Source organism: Equus quagga, chromosome 7, assembly GCF_021613505.1.
Source record: "Equus quagga isolate Etosha38 chromosome 7, UCLA_HA_Equagga_1.0, whole genome shotgun sequence".
In the NCBI taxonomy this organism is placed as follows: domain Eukaryota; kingdom Metazoa; phylum Chordata; class Mammalia; order Perissodactyla; family Equidae; genus Equus; species Equus quagga.
Window position 1 is genome coordinate 10,135,294 of NC_060273.1, and position 22,652 is coordinate 10,157,945.

General features: G+C 47.6%; 1 protein-coding gene across 7 annotated transcripts in view; it reads left to right on the forward strand.

Moving 5' to 3' along the window:
• The window catches only part of SNX29 (sorting nexin 29), a 505,847-nt gene that overhangs the window by 310,163 nt on the left and 173,032 nt on the right, over positions 1-22,652 (forward strand). For all 7 annotated transcript variants that reach the window (XM_046665870.1, XM_046665874.1, XM_046665871.1 and 4 more), the window contains one exon: positions 9,141-9,257. In XM_046665870.1, coding sequence (XP_046521826.1) covers positions 9,141-9,257 — 117 coding nt within the window. The remainder of the gene's footprint in view (positions 1-9,140; positions 9,258-22,652) is intronic.

The following is a 22,652-nucleotide window of genomic DNA, read 5'->3' on the forward strand; positions in this document are numbered from 1 at the left end:
ACGCGGGCGCCATGGACCAAGAGCTTGGGCCGGGATGGAGGCGGGGGGACAGATCGGAGAGAGATTAAGGCTGTAGGTTCTGTGGGACCAGTGGCACTGACTGTTTTTATTGGTGCCTGTTTCGTGGCACACTAATGGCTGACACCTACGGAGTACTTTGTGCATGCCCAGCCCTAAGCTAAGGACCGCTTTACATGTTAACTTACTTAGATCTCACAAGCGCCCTGTGAGACTTATGTTACTATCAACCTCACTTTATGAGTGAAAGGCTAAGGCCCAGATTGGTGAAAGCAACTTGCCCAAAGTCACCGCTAGGAAGGGGGGACAGTGCGTTTTAGTCCCAGGCCACCTGGCTCCAGAGTTGGCGCCTTAGACGCCGTGCCTTGTGGCCCCCCTGGCGGTGCTCCGTCAGGACAGGTGACAGTTGATGGAACCTGTTTAAAAACCCTCGCGCCTGCGTGATGTCTCTTGTGTTAGTCTTCCGTGACTGCATCTTTCAGGGGAGGGCTGAACGCAGGGTTTTGTTTTTGCCTTTTGCTCCTGTCGTTGCTCATTTGTCTCAAACGGCCGCCCGGAAGGTGTCGGCTGCTGTTTCATTATTGCGATCTCCACAGACTCTGCCTTTGCTCTTTAAGGCCCATTAGCGGAAGGCAGGAAGGAAGAGGTGTCGTCTGGGCTGTTAGCAGCTGCTGCTCTGCGCGGCCTTTCTCCACGACTTGCCGTGTGTGTTCTCTGAAAGGTCACACGTCAGGAGCCGTGAGGACCAACGATAGGGACTGGGACCCAGCAGCTCTGGGGCAGAGCTATTGTGTCTGTTTCCCAGAGGCATCTCATTATTAATTGAGCTGTTGTTAGTCCTGCGTCTGCCTTCCGCCTATTAAACCGTAATCCCAGCCAAATGTTTTTAAGCATCTCTTCTCTCGAGCTCGCGTTCTGAGCACAGAGAGGCTGTTACGGGGGAGATTAAGGGCGTCTCTTTCAAATGTGAGCTTATCACCAGGGCTCCCTTACAAGCCTCTACTTATCTCAGCGTCTCTGCAGGCAGAGCCCTCCCGGCACTGTCTCGGGGTCACTGGAGGATGGATGTCTCACAGGCTTCCAACGAGCATGTCACTTGGTGGCTTTACAAAGTGATGTCGAGGAGGACCAGTCCCCAGATACCAGAGCTCCTGCCTCATCAGGGCGGGCCGGGACGACTGCTGGGCCCAGCCCTCTGCACAGCAGAGTCAAAGCCAAAGGTGGACTGGAAGGAAGGAAGGAATGGGAGAGACTCGGGTGACGGGGGATGTGGGCCGTGAGCTCTGGGGTCAGACGACCCCTTCTTGCAGACTGCTGACTGGACCATTGCTGTACTTTTCTGAGCCTTGGTTTCCTCATCTGTCACATGGGCTAAAGCTCTTGCTCCTGGGCTGTGATGTATGCTGATGTGTAAAGCACCCAGGACATTCCCGACCCCAGCCATCGCTTGAAGATTGTTCACTGTGGCAGGCACTGAGTGCTTCCCCAACTCTATTATTTCTTAGCTCCCCTTGACAAACCTGTGCAATAGAGGACAGTATCCTCATTTTACAAAGAAGATGCCAGGATCAGAGATGTGAAGTTAATTACTCAAAGTCACACAGCAGGGAGCAGACTGGGCCTGGGTTTGACCTCCATGCCCCTCGTTTTTCTATCCCCATCTGAGGTGTCCCCACAGAGAGGGCTCCAGATGCTGAACCTCCTGAAGTGACACATCACAGTCCCCAGAATGGCGTCGTGTTGGAATTGTCCTTTGGAAGCTCATTTGCAAAATGCCCTCACAGGAAGCAAAAACCCCTTTGAAGGAGGCCCATCCTGGCTGCTGGCAAGCTCCTGGAATCGTTACTGGGTTCTCTCTGGACCCTGGATCCGCAGTCGGGTCTGCCTTCGCTGAGGTTCTTGCTTAGTCCGTGTGCGTCTCCCCTTACTGCCAGGGCTCCCTCCAGAGAGAAGTTTGCACGTGTCTGTGGCAAGCCAGCCTGGGCCTCAGGTGGCTCAGAGCACAGTGCGAGCAGCCAGAGATGTGCCTTTTCCGGGTGTGTGTGTCTGTGTCTGTGTGTCAGTGTGTCGGTGCTCCTTGCCTTGGGCGATGCTCTCGGCCCTTGGTCCCAGATTCCTCACCTTCCAGGTCCGCTGCCCTTCCACTAGTATCTCGAGACAGCAGCTCAGTATCCCGCTGATGGCGTGTACTGAGAGGGAGGGTAGAGAGTCCAAAACATGGACTCAGACATTTGAATCCCAGTTCTGCTGCTTGCTTCCTGTGTGGCCTCGGGTGACGTGCTTACCCTTTCTGTGCCTCAGTTTCCTCAGCTATAAAATTATGGACAGTATGGCACTCACCTCCCAGGGGAGCTGTAGGATTCCAGTGAGGTGCTTCATTGAGAGAACTGAGAGCAGCCCTGGTGCAGAGCGAGCGCTCTGTGAGCCTGACCCCCCCCCCCCCCCCCCGTCACTGTCCCTCCTCACATGGGAGAGAACCTCAGTTCACAGAATGCTTCCCCATTTCTCTTCTCCTTTGAGAGTCTCATGGCCCCCAGTGGAGGAGCAGATTGGATTTAAAAGCAGGAGACCTGGGTCTCCAGTCCTGGTCCTGTTAGGGAATAAGCTGTGTGGCCTCAGACAGGTCATTTAGCCTCTCTGAGCCTAGGCTTCTTCCACCCCCAAATGGACACACTGTTTCTCTTCCTGGATTATTTATCCTTCACCGGAAGAGTCACGTGATGGAAAGAACACACACTTTGGAGCCGTAATAACTGGGGTTCAAATCTCAGCTGTCACTCATGAGTTTGTGACCTGGGACTGTTTGTCACTCAGTCCCTGAGCCTCACCTTCCTCCTCTGGGAAATGAGGGCCATCAGGAGACTGTGCGAATGGCCCGACGTGCCAGCGTCAGAGAGAGTGAGGGCAACTGTAGCTTTTCAAGGACTTCATGACCTGTGTCCTGGGCTGGGCCTGGACCCCGTTATTCCAGTTAATATTCCTAATTGGCGTGGTCTGCAAACCTGCAATGTTGCTCTACAAGGAAACATGTTTATGCATCTGAAAGAATGACAGCTCAACCAATAGGGTTGCTTCCATCTTATTTTCCTTTTTAACTTTTGTAACAAATTTTGTCCCAGAATTGTCTTATTTTGGCTTTCTTTTTTCATCGTTATTATTCATCTAATAATTTTTTTAGTTTTCTATGCTGCTTTATCTATAGCAAATGCATTGTAGATAGATGCTTCTCAAACTTACTGCTGTAAAGAACCACTTTTTTTTTTTTTTTTAGAGATTTTATTTTTTCCTTTTTCTCCCCAAAGCCCCCTGGTACATAGTTGTATATTCTTCATTGTGGGTCCTTCTAGTTGTGGCACGTGGGATGTTGCCTCAATGTGGTTTGATGAGCAGTGCCATGTCCGCGCCCAGGATTCGAACCAACGAAATGCTGGGCCGCCTGCAGTGGAGCACGCGAACTTAACCACTCGGCCACAGGGCTAGGCCCAAGAACCACTTTTTTAAAAAGAAAATTTCCAATTCATTGCAGACTGATAGTTTTGTAAAATACAAAGAAAAATTTAGAAAAACGATCGAATTCCTGGATTTCCTAGTAACATGAAATTGCTGAAGACATTTCCAAATGCTGCCTGTCAATTTCCGTGTGCATCCCAGCCCCTGTACCTGGGCCTGCTTTGGGAGCATCACTGCAGACTAACTGCTATGCTGTTGCCCAGAGTGACGAGCCTGCGCGTGGCAGGCGCCGCCGTCTGTTCTTGGCCGCCAGGCTTGACTCACTTTTTCCTTGGCTTGTGCCTTTGTTTGCCCCAGTGAGAACTGGGAGCTTGAGAGCTGGCAAGTGGAGGCGCTTCGTGACATCCCTCTTGTACAAATGCTGCCCTGAAAAATGAGCTTTTCTGCCGCTAGGGGTTAGCCCACCTGCAATTCACACCTAAGGGTGTGAAATGCTCCCCCTTTGTCTCTGCCAGCGCTTCCCAAATCTGACTCATCATCACAGGCCTGGGACCTTTAAAAAGTACTGCTTTGGACTCTCTTCCTCCATCGAATCAGCATTTCTGGGAGTGAGGCCCAGGAATGTGCATTTCTCAGCAGCCCGCCAAGTGGCTGATGATCAGCTTGCTTTGGGAGCCTGTGATCCATGCTGTGCTCCTTCCCTCCACTCTGCAGGGCGGACTCATCTCCTCAACCCCCGAAGGGCTCAGCTTTCTACAGTACCCTGAGGGGGCGGGCAAAGAGCACAGACAGTGGGGCCCTGCCACTTCCTGACTCCGACTCCTTAGGCTCATAGCCTGACCTCTCTGAGCCTCAAGGCCCCATCCGTAGGAAGGCGTGCCACTCTGTGGGGGGTTGCGGGGGTCACAGGAGCTAATGGGCATAATGCCAGGCAAAGGCCTGGCTCGTGGTTGGTGTTCAAAAGTGTGCTAAGGCAGAAGGGCACTGGTGAGGTCTTTGTGTTTACCCAGGCAGGCGTAGTGTCATCACCGCAGAGGAGGCTCCAGATCCCTCCCCATGGCCAGTGCAAATGGGACCAAAACCAGCTTGTGTGTTTTATAATACCTAGGTAGATTCTCAGGCATCTAAGTGAACATTCTGGGAGAGTTTGGGTATGTGACCAAAAGAGCCTCAGTGGCTGCTAAAATTTGGGGGTGTTGTGGTCTAGTTAATCAGGAAGTGTCTAATTAGGTGGCTGAAGGAGGGCAAAGCATGATTTACTCGAATGTGATTAGATAGAAGAACATTGTGATATGAAAGGAAATGCCAGAGGTGTTTTTCTTTTTTTTAATTTATAATCCTTTCGTGATTTGGCAGGTAATTATGCTAATTCCTGGCATTTTCACAGACTTAAAAGCTTTTTCACAGCCACATTATTTTGGGCGATCATCTTCCCTGATGCTCCAGCTAGAAGGGATTGCTCAGTCTCCTGAAGCTCCAAAGGCATCATTTTCCAAAGCGCGACTCAAATGTCACCTTCTTGATGACACTTTCCCCCATCCCTAATGCCAGAGATACCCCGTGCATGTCCTCCTCTAGGCCAACACATGAATCGATTGGTTGTGGCTGCCTAGGTATCTTCTTGAGGAAGGAATGTAGCAATTGACTAGTCCTGTCTGCCAGGGGCCAGGCCGTGGGAGAAAGTAGCAGGACCCGATATGTTTTCCCAGCCCTCTGTGCTTGGGCGTTCAGGTGGGTTCCAGCCATTTGGAGCTGAACTCCTGCTTCGAGCCCCTGAGCAAGTAGAGGGGCAGGATAACTCCCCGGCAGGGATTTGCCAAGTCACAGGTGAGTGGTTTGAAAAGTGTGAGAGATGTTGCCAAATAGCCTTGTGACTTAAGCTTCCTAAGTCCTTCTACCGTCTCCTGTCCAGCCTGAAGGATGAAACCCAAATGGTGGCTGATAGGGATTTACACCTTATTAGCACGTGAGTTACGCACTTTCCGAACACAGCTCAGGAACTGCGTCTTCTACCAGGTATTCTCTGTGGATCTGTCAGAGAATCAAGGCTCCTTTCCCAGTCTTCTGGCGCACATTGGGCTCTGTTTGAAGCTGCATCAGCTGTGGTCACTGTTCCTCCACCTGGCATTTGCTTTTGGTTTGTCACTGTCATTAGTGTTGTCAAATGGCATCTCCTCCTCAATTGCCTTCAGATTAATTTTCAAGGAACTACAGCTGCTGAGAGTAGAAAGAAATACAGCAGACTTTTAAAGTGGCCCTGAGCATTGGTGATGCCAGGATACAGTGCATACCTGGCTGTGATGTAGGGCATGGATTGCATAGGAGGCTGCCTGGGATGTGCCACGGCCAATTAGAGAGGTGACTCCTGAGTGTGATCTCTGGGGCGGCCTTCCCTGACACCTCGTCTTCCTTCCAAGTCCTCCTCTCTCCCTGAGCTCTATATAATTTGTCTGACATCTAGGATGTGAACCCGTGGCTTTCCTGTCCCCCAGCACTTAGAACAAAGCCTGGCAGATGGTTAGCAACTCTGTCAGTGACATTCCCGCTTTGGGGGACAGAGTCTCTCTCCACAGCTGTCTGAGCTACTTGTTATGGCACGTGTGGCCCTTTTCCACCTGGCTTCTGGAGACCTGCCTGTCCTCCTCCTCTTTCTTCATGTCCCCTTTATGTGCTCGCCCATTACATAAAACCCGCTCTCATTCACTGAACGTTTGCCATACCCAGACACAGTGTTGAGCCTGTGAATTGCAGGGGCTCAAAATCTCCACACAGTGGCCCAGGAAGTGAGAATGGTTTTTGATCCCCGTTTTGTAGGTTCATGGCCTCAGGCTCACAGAGGTTAAGTGACTTGCACCAGAGCACGCTGTCGGTGAGTGATCAGGCCCAGGCCTATCTTGCACCAGAGTCTCAGCCCTTACTGCCTCTCTCAACTGCCTCCCTGCCAACCTCTGGGCCTTTGCACTTGCAGTTCCCTCTGCTGGATGTGCCTTTCTCCTCTTTGTCTAAAGGGTGATTTCCTAGAGCTTGGCATGTTTAAGGAACGTAGAAGACTTGTGACATCAGTGAGACGCCAAGAGGGAGGAGGGGGCAGGAGATGGTGTCAGAAAGAGAGACTGACACCATATCTTGAAGGCAGTTGGATTTTATCCTTGGGCAATGGGAAGCATTGGAGGTTTTAAACAGTGGGTGACAGTATCAGATGCCACTTTGGGAAGCTCACTCAGCCTGCTGGGTGGAGAATGGCTCAGAGGGTGCCTATTCCCTATCCTGTCCCCTGCAATTCTCTGTGGCTCTTGAAAATAGGGAATGAATGTTAGATGAGACCTGTGGGTGCCCTCAGAGCCTAATAGAAATTCCAGCAGGCAGGGGTTGTGCAGCCTGCTTTTATTTTTATCATAATGGGAACTCTTTGTGATCTCAGGTTTCTCCTCTGAGGCTCTCTCTGAGTCTTGAATTCAGTTTTAGTTGTACTAGAGTTTGGAAAGAGTTATTCGAGAAACAGTGAGCTCGGTGTGGTTTATGTAAGATGAAAGCTGTTTCTATGAATGGCTGTATGTAGGGATCTATAATATAAAAATTCGGAATTTTAGAGCTTAGCTTAGTAACAGTGAACATTGCAGTTTTAATGGCTGCTGGAAATTATTCCATCAAATTTTGTCTCCCCCGTTCCTTCGGTTTTATTTCCCCCATTCCCTAGTGAAATGAAAGCTTCGTCTGACGTGGTCAAGTCATTCCTCTGGCTGCAAAAGAGAACCAGGGTTTTGACAACTCACAATAAACACCACTTGAAGCTGGGATGTTTTGATGTTTTATGCATTTATGGAAAATTATTTTAACACTCTGGCTCCCACTGCAAAACAAAATAAAAACAAAAACAAAGCAAAAGCCTGTTTTACTTTGGAAATGACAGTGGCATTTATTTAAAGCTCGAATTTTACGGGGCCATTAGCAGGTATTTATCGGTGATATTAGTCATGGTGTGTTTCCTGCTTGCTGTGTGCTAACTGGATTCTCAGCCCTGTGGAAGGAAGCTCATGGAGGGTTTATGTATTACCGTGTGGAGGCCCCGCACAGCCGTTATTAGCCATAATGTGTGTGTTTGTGAAAGGCCAAAAGAAGATCATCTCAAGCTTTATTATACAAAAGGAGTAGGCAACTGGGGAGTATTAATTTTAGGGCTGAACAATGAGAAAGCTGGTGAAGAGGCTCGGTGACTTATTCTCCCTTTGTTAGCTGCATGGTTCACGCAGTGTCTTTTGTGCCATTTTCACTTTGCATTTCACACCGGTTTGAAAGAGGTGGGCACCTGAGGGACAGAGGGGGTGCCATCTGAGTGGGGATTCACAGCGCAAATTAATGGAAGCATCAGGATTATTATCAGAAGCCTGTAAATTTCATGTTGATTGCACCGTGGCTCCCTTTAGTTTCAGGTGAAGAATTTTAATTCTTCTGGAGTCTAAGTGGTTATTCTGGCTAATAGAGAATGCTCATTATTAGGAAACTGAGAAGTAAGGAAAAGTAGAAAGAGGGGACTTTGACTAATATTGGTATCTTGGTATATTTCCTTCTCTGTCTTTTACTCTTTATATAATGTATCTCTCCAAAAAGGAGGGCTCCCCTTTTTCCTCCTGAGGCATCAAGACTCAGGTTAATGATCCTTTCTTTTCATAAAGCTTCTCCCTATATCCCTTCTTAATCCTGACACCATTTTCTATTTCGTGTAAAGTACTTATTGAAAATGATCTGATATTATTTGTGCATCATGTAGAACATAATAAGTGCCTTGACTGTATAGGATATCGTTGTGCTTTTTGTAAGTTACAGCTGAAAGATCTGTTGTTCATTCTGTACATCAGTCAGGGATTGGATTACCTTATGGCCGCCTCCATCTTTACTTATTTGGGATCAGCCAAGAGTATTGAATGAATGTTGAAAATTTGGAGGGCTCACTGCAGGCCTGAGTGGGTTGCATCTGGGCACCGTGGAGTAGTAGGATTGTGGTATGTAGCCCAGAGGTCCAGAGCGGTGGCTCCAGCGTCAGTCCCTCATTAACTCTGTGACCTCGTGCCAGCTCCTTCAACTCCTACGACGTTGCCTCTCTTTCTCTAAGGCAAGAATAGTAGTCCCCGCCTCGTAGAGCTGGTGCAGTGAACACACGAGGAGTGCGAGAGAGGTGTTTCCTGGCGCAGAATGAGCAGTGGCTGAAGAGTGGTTGCCCTGCTGCACTTGTGTCTGTCCCCATCACTGTCACCATCCTGACGAGCCTCTGGTTCTATTTTCTCTGTTTTCAGCACCAAGGCCCTGATTAACAGAGATGGTCAGTTATTCTAACTGTGCCATTGGGACATTCTTGACAGGCATAACTCAGATTTGAAAGAAAACCTTTGCTAGGAAAGTGTTAATTAGGAATAAAAGCCTAAGGTCCAAAAATGACCTGATAGAGTCATGTTCTGACTGTAAACTGGACGGTTGATTCCATGGTGTTAAAATCAAGCCAAAAATGTATTCAGCTCATGGGTGGGTTTGCACAGCTTGTAGGTGAGCGGTGTTCTGTCTCCAGCCCAGACACTCTCCCAGTGCCTTGTTGACAAGTGATGGCCAGAGAAGGCGGGGCGAGTCGTTGGGGAGGGTCTGCCCTCTGAGCCTCACTGTGTGATGCTTGTGTGTTGCAGGTGGCGGAGATGCATGGCGAGCTGATCGAGTTCAACGAGCGCCTGCACAGGGCCCTGGTGGCCAAGGAAGCCCTGGTGTCCCAGATGAGGCAGGAGCTCATCGACCTGCGGGGGCCGGTGAGTGCTCCCACGGGGGGGCGGGTCCCGGCCTTGCCATTCTGCCCGCTCGGCCTCTGCTGCCCTCAACCCCACTGATGAGTTTGTTCCTTGCCGAGGGTACAGAGACTGAGAGAGGCCATCCATATACCCACCATCCAGATTTTATGTACGTTAACCTTTACCGCATTTGCTTTTCTTTAGGTGGGATGGGGTAGAATAAATAAAATGCTACAAATTCTATCAAAGCCCCCTTTGCAACAGTTCGTGCCCCGCTGAAATCAATACTCTGACATTGGCATATAGCCTTCCCCTCCCATATTTTTATACTTTATTACAGAGGTAAATTCCCATGAACAATGAGCAGTCTCGGTTTTGTGTAACTTTTACCTGTGTAGTATTACTTGTACATATCTCTTTGCCCTTGTTCTTGTTTGTTTTTAATTCAGTATTATGGTTTGAGGACTATCCCACATAGATCTAGTATAGGGTTTTTAAACTGTGGCACTTGATATTTTGGTCTGTACATAGTCATACATCACTTAATGATGGGGATATATTCTGAGAAATGTGTTTTTAGATGATTTCGTCATTGTGCGAACATTACAGAGTGTACTTACACAAACCTAGAAGGTACCGCCTACTAATGCCTAGGCTCCTTGGTACTAATCTAATGGGACCACTGTCATATATGCGATCCGTCATTGACCAAAACGTCATCGTGGGTGCGTGACTGTAATTCTTTGCTGTGGGGCTATTCCGTGTCTCGTAGGATGTTGAGCAGCATCTCTGATGTCTACCCACTAGAGGCCAGTAGCACCCCACCCAGGCATGGCAACCAGAATGTCTCTAGACATTGCCACCTGTCCCTGATTGAGAAGCCTGATCTGGTTCATTCACTTTCCTGACTCTAGTCCTCTACTGAATGAAATACGACAATATTTTAATCTGGTCGTGCGCTCATGGACATTTAGGTTGTTTCCAATATTTTGCTGTTACAAACCGTGTTGCCACGAACATCTTGTCCTTTGCGCACAGTTATAATGGCTGCTTCCTCATGTTAAAACTTTTTTGTTACGTCAGATGTTGAATGCCCAAAGCTCGGCAGATTAGTGTAATGCACTCTCGTGTTAAGTTGAACTGTTACCAATCACGGCCTGTCTTATTTCAAGTTACTGGTACCTGCCTCCTCCATCTGCGTTGTTTTGAGTCCAATCCTGGGTATTATTTCTGCTGTAGACATTTCAGTATATATCTCTAAAGAACAAAATATAAATATAATATCATTGTCAGCCCCCATTACCAACAATTCTTTGGTACCATCAAATACCACTGTTCACATTTCTTATCGTCTCATAATTTTTTATCGTTTTTTTTTTTTAAATTGAGATCCACATGAGAGCCATGTGCTATAATTGGTTATGTCGCTTACATCTCTTTTTCCTTTTCCAAAAACTTGCTTTAAATTCTAGTAAAATATGCATAACATAAAATTTACCATTTTAACTATTTGTAAGTGTACAGTTCTGTGGCATTAAGAGTGCATTTAGATGGTATGCAACCATCACCACCATCCGTCTCCTGAACTTTTTCATCTTCCCCAACTGAAATTCTGTACCCATTAAACACTAACACCCCCCAGCCCTGGAAACCACCACTGTACCTTCCGTGTCTGTGAATTTGACTACTCTCTAATGTTTCTTTTCTGCAGAGTCCTCCTTCATCTCTCTTGCTTACGATGTATTTACTGAAGACACTGGGTCGTTTGCCTTAATAGAGTTTTTGCAATTTGCTGATGGCAGCTCTGCAGTGCTGTCTGACATGCTCCTCTCTTCCCCGTATTTCCTTAAATTGGCATTTGGATCGAGAGGCTTGGATTCAGGTTTAATTTTCCCGATAACATAACTGTGTGGTTTCATGGTACTTTCTATAAGGAGATGTATAGTGTCTGCTTGTCTCTTTTTATGATATTAGTAGTCATTCATCATCACTTCCTACATCCATTACACAAGTGTTTCCTTAAAGTCAATGCCTAAGTGTGAAATTGCTGAGTTGTAGAGTGTGGTACCTTAAACTTTACTGAATTTTGCCTTATTAGAAAGTAAAAGTACCTATTTATGGTCCCTCTGTCAGTGTTCAAGAGTTTCTGCTGACACTTAGAGGTGTGAGGTGGTCTTAGTGTGCATTTCTCTAATCACAAGTGAGGTGGACCATCTTTTCATTGACTTGTTGCCCATTTTGGTTTCTACTTCTGTGACTTCTTCTCGTGGACTTTGCCCATTTTCTATTGGATTGTGTTTTTCTTACTGATTTGTAGTAGTTCCTAATATATCTTTTTCAGTTATGTGTGTTGTAAATATCACCTTCAAGCCTATGATTTTATCACTTACTTTTAGTAAAAATAGAGAATTTCAAACATGTAAAGGCAAAGAGAATCATTTAATGAAACCCCATCCACTCAGCTTTAACAATTGTTGACTCAGGATCATTTTTTCTGCGTTCATCTTCAACTCAGCCCCTCCCCAACTCAGATTACTTGGCTGCATATCCAAGGCATCATATTATTTCATTCACAGATATTTCAATATTTATCACTAACAGATATTCACAATACTGTTATCATACCTAAAAAATTAACAGTAGTTCCTTAATATCATCAAAAGTCCAGTCAGTGCTCAATTTCCTCCAGTTATCTCAAATATGTTTTCAATTTATTTGCTCTAATTAGGATCATAATGAAGTGCATATATTACAGTTGGGGGTGATAGGTCTCTCAAGTCTCTTTCAAGCTGTACATTGCCCTCCATCTCTCTCCTTTCCCCCTTGTCTTTTGTTTGTTGCGGAAGAAGCTTGGCCCTTTGAACAGTAGTCTTGCTGCTTAGGATCCTGCTGACTGCACCCCTTTGGTGACGCTCACCATGTTCCTCTGTCCCTCGCGTTGCCTTTGAATCGGTCGTGAACTCTGGAGGCCTGAGGAGTTCAGGTTTGGTTTTTTGACATGACGGCTTCACAGGTGGAAGCACAGGTGAGGCTCAGGAACATTGGTCTGGAAGAGCGCTGTCGGGGGTGCCCATTCCCACCAGACCCCCTTTGTTTCTGTGAGGCCAGCACGTGAATGTAACCTCCTGTGTTGAAAGCCGTGCTGTGCAGTCCCTGACTGAGTTTGTTGCCTAACTCCTGACAAGTCCCCACCTCTGTGGATTTCTGTGATTGGGGACAGACAGCTTTCCGTGAGAGGGAGAGCACCTACTGTGCACTGCGAACCCTTTGAGGGAGGTGATTTCATCTCCATCTTATTGCTTGACTCAGGCTCAGAGAGGCCCCCAGGCTTTGAGTGAGTATGTTGTGGAGCTGGATTCTAACTCAGATGGAATCACAAGGTCTGTTTCCTTTCTCCATTCTGCTCTAACTCTAGGGAGCTGAGGGGACCAGGTAGGGAGGGTGGGTCCCTTGTGTAACACACTGCCCTTCTGAGCAAGGTCCCAGGGGTCCCTCTGCGGTGGCCTTCCCAGCCATGCCCCACCTGAAAAACTTGGGCAGTGTTCAGTGTGGCCCCTCCCTTCACTGCATCTGTAGCCCTGTAGCTGAAAGGACAGTGGGATTACGGGGATGGAGAAGTCCCAGTGCTGACCTCTGTTTCCCAGGGTGGGCGGGGCTGGTGTGGAAGACAGACAAGGCTCTCCCCCATCCCTGCCAAGCTCTAAGGGTCCTGGCCAATCCCAGGGCCCACCTTACTGTAGAGGGACTTAATGGCAGGAGGGGACCACGGAGTGGCCCCATTCCTTAGGATAGGTTCACTGTGAACCCTGTAGGAGTCCTTGTGTGTCCTTTATGCTGAAAGAAAGATAGGTGACGACCGTCACTGCAGATGCATTTTCAGAGAGCGACTTCGTGCATTATTCTCCTGTGACTGATAAAAACAGTCAACTAGCTAGTACAAATCAGTGACCCCGGATTCTAATGGCTAACACTTATTGAGTAGTTGCTATCTGCCAAAAATTTGACTAAATACTTTTGAAGTATCGATACTTCATTTAACGTTTAATCCTCGCTGACCCCAGCAGTGATAACTATTAGGATCCCCATTTTGCAGCAGAGGAAACTGAGGCATAGAAATGAAGTAACTCAGGCAACGTCACACAATGAGAAGTGGCAGATCTGGGTCTGTCTGCTTTGCAAGTTTAGATTTTGGGATTTTTTCTTTTTTTGGTGAGGAAGATTAGCTTGAGCCAACATCTGTGCCCATCCTCCTCTATTTTATATGTGGGATGCCTACCGCAGCATGGCTTGATGAGCCTGTAGGTCCATGCCTGGGATCTGAACCCATGAACCCTGGGCCGCTGAAGCAGAGCACGTGAACTCAACCCCTACGCCACCAGGCCAGCCCCTAGATTTCTTGTTTTTTAAACAATTGAAGCTTATAAAATTTTTGACCTCTTAATAAACCTTGTTGCCCCCATGCTAAATAGTCAAATAGTATAAAAGGTGTTCCATGAAAAATAAATCTCCCTCCTACCCCTGGCCCCCTGATTTTCCTACCAGAGGCAATAACAATTATGAGTCTTGGATTTGTCTTTCCAGAGATGAGCGATGCCTGAGTAAGCTGCATGTACGCGCCTACACGTCTTAATAACTAGGAGCCTGCTATAGTCACTGTTCTGTATATTACTTCCCCCCCACTAAACAATATACTTTAGAGATCTTTTTATTATACCTTACATGTCGATCTGAATCATTCTTTTTAAAGAATTGCATTGTGTTCCCTTGAACTGGCAATAACATAATTTTTTAACCAGGCTCCTACTGATGGATATTGAGTTGTTTCCCATTTTTATTTTTTTAAATTTATTTTAAAAGATTTAAAAGGCACCTGAGCTAACAAATGTTGCCAGTCTTTTTATTTTTTTCTGCTTTTTCTCCCCAAATCCCCCCAGTACATAGTTGTGTATTTTAGTTGTGGGTCCTTCTAGTTGTGGCATGTCGGATGCCGCCTCAACATGGCTCGATGAGCGGTACCATGTCTGCACCCAGGATCCAAACCAGCAAAACCCTGGGACACCAAAGCGGAGCGCGTGAACTTAACCTCTCAGCCACAGGGCTGGCCCCTCATTTTATTTTTTTACAACAATGTTGGTATAAAATTCTTGTGAAATCCTACATTTAGGTTAGAAGGTTGTCTGGCATCTTGTGGGGCTCAGCTCAGCTGGATGAAGACCACGGGTCTTGCCTTGCGAGATTCCAGGGCATTGGGGAAGACCACCACCATCCCATCGGCCATCGTCCTCCACCTGTTGCAGGAAAGCCCCTTGTGGGGGCCCTATCCCTCAGGAGCTCAGCGTTTACCAGGCTCCAACTGTGTGTCAGGCACACGCCAGGTCTTTACCTTCATTCTCTCATTTACTTTTGAAGACAAGCCTGTGAATCAAGAGGGATTATTATCCTCATTTATAAATATGGCAGCTGAGATGCAGAAGGGTTTAGGCCGCACTGACTTCTCGTCATGCTCCACCACGGTGCTAGGCCTCCAGCTCATCGTCCTCTTTCTGCTCCAGGCCCCTTGCCTCTTCCCTCTATAGGGCCTTTGCTCCTGCTGTGCAAAGAGCTCTGGCTGGATTCAGGCTCTGGGCCCCGGTAACTCAACCCTCAACATCAACTCATCGCTTGCCAGGGCAACCTCCCTGATGCCCTGGCAGGCTCAGATTTTCCATGCTGTTTTCTGCTTTGTGTATCTCTCCCTTCTTCTCTTAACGTAATTTTAAGTTTCTTTATCATTGATCTGTGTCTGTCCCCCCTGCTCCATGAGGGCAAGTTCCATGTCTCTTTCTGCTGCCTTTGGATCCCGGTGATTCACATGGTAGGTGCTGGTAAATGAGTTGACTCAGTGAGTGAATGAAGGTCACTGATGGGTAGCGGTGGAGTCCACATTTTCCCTGGGCTCCTGTGACATCAAGTCCACCTTCTCTCCTCCATCCTGCACTCCGTTCTGCTTCGAGTCTGATGCCCTTCAGGGCAGTGACATGGTTCACACAGAGGTAGCTCTGAGTGTCCTGGGATCCTCTCCTGTGGGCAGTTGTGATGGTCAGAAGGGAGGAGAGAATAAAGCAGTTGTTAAGGGCCTGAAGGCTGTTGGTAGGAGCTGGCCATTTGGGAAGTAGCCCCAAGGGGACACTGTGACCTTGTCGTTCTTGCCTCAGGATGCTCTGGTCCTCTCCCCAGAGTCAGACAGCCGGGGCCAAAGGAAGAGAAGGCTTCCTTTCCTTTTCACGGCGAGAGGCACCTGCTGTGGGACGCAGCCTCTCCTCCCCTCCCTGCCGCTTGGCCTGGCTCTCTGCCGACCCTGGGTTAGACCTCCTCCCAGAGCACCAGAGGGCAGAAGCCTGTGTGCTGGACTTGGAAACCCCGCTCCCTCTTCTGTGAGTGGGGAGTAACATGGCAGCAGGTGCACGGCGGGGCTCCATGAGACACTGCCCGTGAAGCAGCTCAGTGGAGGGTCGTGGTCAGGGCCCCGACTGTTTCCGTCTCTGACTCCGCAGGGCCTTGCATCGTGCCCGGCACACAGTAGGTACTCACTAATGTTTGCTCAGGGAGAACTTCCTCTTCAGAGAGCGGAGGGTGACTGCATGGACCAAATAACTTTTTAAAACATAGACACAGGGGCAGTTTCCTCTGGTATCTTTTTGTAATATTAGAGACTCTTAAGCTAAGTCACTTATTTTAAGGAGAAGGAGTTTGGGATTAAGGGTTGAAGTTTTTCCTTTTCTTTTTTTGAAGGTAAGTATTTTTAGGCCTCTCTCCTCATTATATTTTCCCCCCTCTGGTATAGATGTGAATGAATGCCTGAGTTTTTTACCTTTTAGTGGGATTTGATTACAGCCCTGAAATTCTCTGGGAGAAGAGCTTCTATTTTGAATAATAAATGGAGACAGGGAAATAGAACCTTGTGAGATTGCGAGATGTAGAGGTCAATTAAAGCCTCAGCTCAGGGAAGGCTGAAGGCGAAGCATCTCATTAAATGCAAGTTCCCACGGGGGAAGCAAACTTGGCCTCGCTTTGTACAATTGAAGTTGGAGTCCTCTTTTTTCCTGCCCCTTTGGTGGGTCTCTGTTTCTCTGTCCCAAGTCCCATTTAAGTGGATCACTCTACTTAAGCAGAAAAGGTGGCCCGGTGTGGTGTGACTTGAGGCCTGTGGCATGGCCACCCTGACTCACAGCATCAGCCCTGGTGGCTCGTTTGTCCCGTCACTGCTCTCACCTGTCCCCTGCCTTGTCTGATTGGTGAGGGCACCCCTCTGTGTTAGCCGCTTTCTGTGTGGTGTTGGCATGCGTTTGTACCCTCTCGCCCTGAGAACAGCCCTATATAGTTTATGAGGCCCATTTTTCAGCTGAGCAAACTGAGGTATAGCGCCGTCTCCCGAGTCACCCCTGGGCAGGCAGCTTTGTGGTCATCCTTGAATGCGAATCCAGGGCTGCCTCATTCTTGAACACCATGCTGCTTGCTCGTTTTGCTTTCAAGTCAAATTTAGTGTCTGTTGTGTTGGAAGCACAGTGCCCTCTGTGGTTTTAAAGATTCAGACCCCTCCGTGGTGAAGCGAGCACACCTTCCTACCCACTCCCTGCAAGACAAGTCTCTCCTTCCTTGTCTCCCCCCCTCACTTTGTACATCAAAGGATTTTTTAGCCTACTGATCACTTCATCTTGATATCAGAGGGCTTTTTGGAAACGTGGAATCTGGAGAAGGCAGAGTTTCCCAAAAGCAGAATAGTGATTCAGAGGATGTACGTGATTGGTCCCAAAAAAAAGGGGGGTGCAATGATGGACTAAGCTTAAAAAATGCTAAAAGACAGTCGATATGCTTCTTTGCTGAGGCACTTCCCGAGAGGGCACCTTGTGCCTCTCCAACCGGGGTAGATAGAGCGTGCTTTATAGGCGTCATTCCCCCAAGGAGTGTCTTTTCTAAGATGTTTTCTGAGGATTGTGTTTGGGAAAGTTAGGGCCAAGTTTCATATCAAGTTACTTACCCATGTACCAGCAGGCGAGGAGAAGCCTGGTTTGTGTCATGAGCCTGCCCTGGCATGGGGTCTGCAGGGCCTGGAGGAGAGGAGGTGACATTGCATGGCCTTGGGGTGCAGTGGGCCTGTTCCCATGTGAATGGTGGCCAGGTGTTCAGTCCAGGTCCGACTGGCCTGCCGCTGATTCCCCCGCGGGCCCGAGTCTCCGTCATCTAAGCAGCACTGTGTTCCCAGGCGCTTGGGCCTCTTGCACATTGGCGCTCGAAGAGCCGGCTTCTGCCTTTCTCCTGCTTCTCTGTTCTCCCTCTGAGCTGTTTCTCTCACTTTCTCTGTTTCTCCTTTTGTCTCTTTGTCTGTTTCACTCTTTTCGTTCCCCTCTCTCCCTGCTTCTCTCTGCTCCTTCCTTCCTTGGTCTGCCTCTGTCTGTCTTTATCTTGGTCGGTCTGTCTCTCACTTCCTCTATGCCTGTTGGGCTCCATCTGCCTCTCTGTCTCTCCCCACGCCCGAATCTCTTTCTCTGTGGCTGTCTCCCTCTCTGTCTCTCCCCTCCCCCACTCCCTCCCACTGTCTCTAGTTTCATAAACATTTACCTTGCTCTATGGTGTGACAGTAATTCCTCTTCATTGCAATTGCCTTGAAAAACTACACATCCTTTCCGTTTCTTCATCATCGTCCAAGGCTTTTGTGTTTTGCATGGGGGTCCCTATGAAGTGACTTTCATTCCATCAACTTCCACGAAAGCCTTTGCAGACCCTCCCCTCTCGCCGCTCCCTCCCCAGCACTGGCCTGGCCACTAATCTGTGTTTCTATGGCACTTTGTGCTCCAGCATGTGTTGCTCTGTGTCATCACCTCGTGTTGACTTTCCTGTTTCTCCTGTGGACTGAGAGCGTCCCTGAGACAGGGACTGTGTGCTCATGTCCCCTTCTCAGAGGCTGGCACACACAGCCGCTTACGGAGCATAAGAGGGGTGAACCTGTAGTATCCAGGGTAACAATCCCTTAACCACGACCCTTGGTTATCTGGAGAGGCGCCTTCCTGGATCCCGCCGCATGACGGAGACTTGCTCTTGATCCTTGCTGTAAGCTGCTTGGTGTTTCTACGAGGCCCCGTCCCTCCCCGTGGAAGTGACCGAGCTGGTGGGAGAAAAAGACGAGTAATTTAAAATTCAGGGGTGAGATAGATGGAAAAACTCATCCCGAGTTTTGTAATAAGGTATACTTTGAAATAAAATGCTTCTTGGGACTTTCTTGGTATCTTTAAAACCTTCAGAGGGAGTGATCTCATTTGTGGGCTGATGCTATTTAAGTACAGAAGCTTAATAAGAAATATATTTTTCAGCTGGGTGGCACTTGCCGAATATCTAGCGATCAGGTACCAAATTGTCTGCGGTCCCACAGCAGCTCTAACCATCGCATTCCAAGTTATAAGAGGCTTTTTAATTCAGCTCTTGGACATCCGTGTTTTAATCGTCTGCCATCTTGAAGGAGATTATTTTTAAAAGTGCCATTTAAGAGAGGCTACTAAAAATATGTCTCACATAGAGGCTTAGCTCAGAAATATTAGTTTTTGACACAAAATCATCTGGAAAGATGCTTGCAGAACCCACTTTAAACCTCTCAGTGCCGGAGACTAAATGCCCCTCTTTGAGCCCAGCTGTCCTTTTCTGTTGATGGGCAGAGACTGAGTGATCACGTGCTCCTTGACGCTCATGCTGAAATCACAGGCCTTTCTTCCTGCGTGTGCCCGCATTCAGCTCTTGCCCCTGGTTTCTGCCTGCCTTGCCCATCACCGTGGGTAGTGGGGTTCCAGCGGGGAGCCCTGAGGGGCTACAGTTTAGGGTTTGGGTGGGCAGAGCCTGGCTACCCAGGGCTTATGAGTATGGACTTTGAAAGCGCATTTCCATTAAGATCAGAGTTTTGTGTCTGTTGGCAAATGCAGCGTATGCAAGCTTCGCCCCGAAGCTGGTTCCATATTGCTACAAATAGGAACCGTTGGCAAGGTGCAAAAGAATCAAGATGTACACACTTCGTGCTACATAATGACTTTGGCTGTGAGTTGAGGGAGGGATTTTCTGTGCTGGCTTCTGCTGCCTGTCCGTCGCTCGTGTTTTGCGTGGCTGTCTTATACAGAGTGTCGGGGACGCCACGGGGATGTGGCAGATGTAGGAGACACGGGCTCCGCCTTGATGAGGTCAAAGGACAGAATATGTTCTGTGTGACTTGCGTCTTTCCGGTTTGATTGCATTTTGACTGGGAGACAGGGGTCCAAGCGACAGAACTCTGAGACCTTTCCTGCTACCGATTCGGAAGAAACAGAAGCCAGGATTACGGGGCACCTTTTGATTCTCTTTTCCCTGTTCTGTCTCCTCCAGCGTGGGATGGTGAACACCTGAGGCCCTGTGCTTCCCTTTCATTTGCCACCAAGTTCTTCCTGAAATGAGCTCGCCCTTCCCTCTTTTGTTTTCCTCTGACCCAGGTGCTCAGATTTTGATGAATCCAAATCCCGAGCTCGTGACACACGCTCCTTATTGGTGCCTGCGAGGTCTGCTCTTATGTAACCAGTTAGCTCTCCCTCTCTGCCGCCTGCGGCTCTCAGACTCCACCCCCGCTTCCCCCACCAGGTGGCCACCTCGAGACCCTGGGTTGCTTTGCTCCTGCTGATCATTCTGTATTTTACTGGCATGTGGGTTTCTCAATAGGATGTCATTAGCATGGAAAAGCGGTTCCTGTATGGGCTGGACTGGGCTAGGACCTGTCCCATGCAGTCAGACTGCAGCACTGTCCTTGACTCATTTCATTTTGGTCATCCTCAAAGCGTAAGACTCTGCCAGCCTCTTCCATCCTGTCCTAGTCATGCCTTGTACATCTTACTGACCAAGACATACCCATCAAATCCTAATTTAATTTATTCTATTTCTGCTGAATTAACACACACAGTGTTTCCAAGGATATGTAATAACTACATGATTATACTTGTGCAAACCCTCTAACTAAATATATTATATGTACTTATTCCTTAATTTAATAAATTTCTTTCTCCCTCATAGAGTTCCCTTCTGATTAGTTCTACCTTCTTCACCAATTGCATGTGACTTTCTATATTCTTTCAGATTTCTTCCTAATTTTTATCATCTTTTTCAAAAGTCAAGGCCCATCTCTGCTTCCTCCTCTCCTGGCCCATCATTAACTTAGGGCCGCTGAGTTGAGAAGTGGGCAGTTTTAATTAAGTGGCATGTGGGCATCAAAGGGATCCTGCAGTTTGTTCTGGAAGCTTTCCCCATTTCCGTGAATGGGTTTATATAAGCCTCCAGTAACAATAAGTGCTGTTTTTGCTGTATGTTTCGTGGAGGTTGAGTCCCTGGCCAGCTGGTCTGTGGGACCCGGAGCACGCCGTGCCTGGAGTATGTGGCTGGCTCTTCTGCAAGACCAGCAGTTATGTGATTGGTTGGGAACAGATGCATCTTGGCAAAGGGATCCCTGATTAAGTCTCAAAAAGACAAACCATTGGCTCCCTTGATCTGTTCTTTTGGAAATGACCTATTCTTGAGGGACAGGCACCATTTTGGAATTGCCCACGGGTTCCTGAGCCTTCTTCCTCCCGGAGTCTGTTCCTGTTTCTGAGGAATGTTGTTCTCCCAGATACTCAGAAACTAAGGGCCTTGTCTACACCAAAGTGGGTGACCATGGTTTGAGATGTGACTGATGTGCTCAGCCGGGCGTTTGGCATCTGACTTGACCAAGGCTTTTGATGAAGTCAGAAAAACCTCAGGCCCCCTGATATTTGTCTTTCTTTTCTGGGAAAGCGGCTTTCTTTTCCCTTTGCTCTCCAGGAGTATCATCTCCTTTGCCAACACGAGTGTGTGTGCTTCCGGTGGGCATCACCTCCCTGCCTGTTACAGCTCACAGCCAGCTGTTGCCCCCAGTGCCGCGGTGCAGTGCAGGTGGTTTCCAGTTTTGTTTCAGGAAGACTCTGGCAGAGGCTGAGGCAGGACCTCCCTTTGGCCTTCTTCCTCCCCTCTTGCTGTTGGCCCTTGGGCCCGGAGTCCTGCCTCTTACCATTTGCTCTCGTTCTTCCTTCTGCTTGCAGTGCCTTGTTTTTCTGCCTTTTGTCTTTCAGAAGATGTGCTTCAAGTTTTTTTCCTAAATTACATAGATAATAATATATTTTTTTATTGAGTTAATGATAGGTTACAATCTTGTGAAATTTCAGTTGTACATTAATGTTTGTCATTCGTGTTGTAGGTGCACCACTTCACCCTTTGTGCCCACCCCCCACCCCACCTTTCCCCTGGTATCCACTAAACTGTTCTTGGTCCATAATTTTAAATTCCTCATATGAGTGGAGTCATACACAGATTATCCTTCGCTAGCTGGCTTATTTCACTTAACATAATTCCCTCAAGGTCCATCCATGTTATTGCAGATGGAATGATTTTGTTCTGTTTTGCAGCTGAGTAGTATTCCATTGTATATATGTACCACATCTTCTTTATCCATTCGTCTGTTGATGGGCACTTAGGTTGCTTCCATGTCTTGGCTGTTGTAAATAATGCTGCAATGAACATTGGGGTGCACAGGACTTTTGGGATTGCTGACTTCAAGCTCTTTGGATAGATACCCAGTAGTGGGATGGCTGGATCGTATGGTAGTTCTATTTTTAATTTTTTGAGGAATCTCCATACTGTTTTCCATAGTGGCTGCACCAGTTTGCATTCCCACCAGCAGTGTATGAGGGTTCCTTTTTCTCCACAACCTCTCCAACATTTGTTACTATTAGTTTTAGATATTTTTGTCATTCTAATGGGTGTAAGGTGATATCTTAGTGTAGTTTTGATTTGCATTTCCCTGATGATCAGCAATGATGAGCATCTTTTCATGTGCCTATTGGCCATCAGTATATCTTCTTTGGAGAAATGTCTGTTCGTGTCTCCAGCCCATTTTTTGATCGGGTTGTTTGATTTTTTGTTGTTGAGTTGTGAGAGTTCTTTATATATTATGGATATTAAGCCTTTGTCAGATAGATGACTTGCAAATATTTTTTCCCAGTTAGTGGGTTGTTTTTTTGTTTCAATCCTGTTTTCATTTGCCTTGAAGAAGCTCTTTAGTCTGATGAAGTCCCATTTGTTTATTCTTTGTAGTGTTTCCCTTCCCTGAGAAGTCATGATGTCTGAAAAGATCCTTTTAATACTGATGTCAAAGAGTGTACTGCCTATATTTTCTTCCAGAAGCCTTATGGTTTCAGGTCTCACCTTTAGGTCTTTGATCCATTTTGAGTTTATTTTGGTGAATGGTGAAAAAGAATGGTCAATTTTCATTCTTTTACATGTGGCTTTCCAGTTTTCCCAGGACCATTTGTTGAAAAGACTTTCTTTTCTCCATTGTATGCCCTCAGCTCCTTTGTCAAAGAT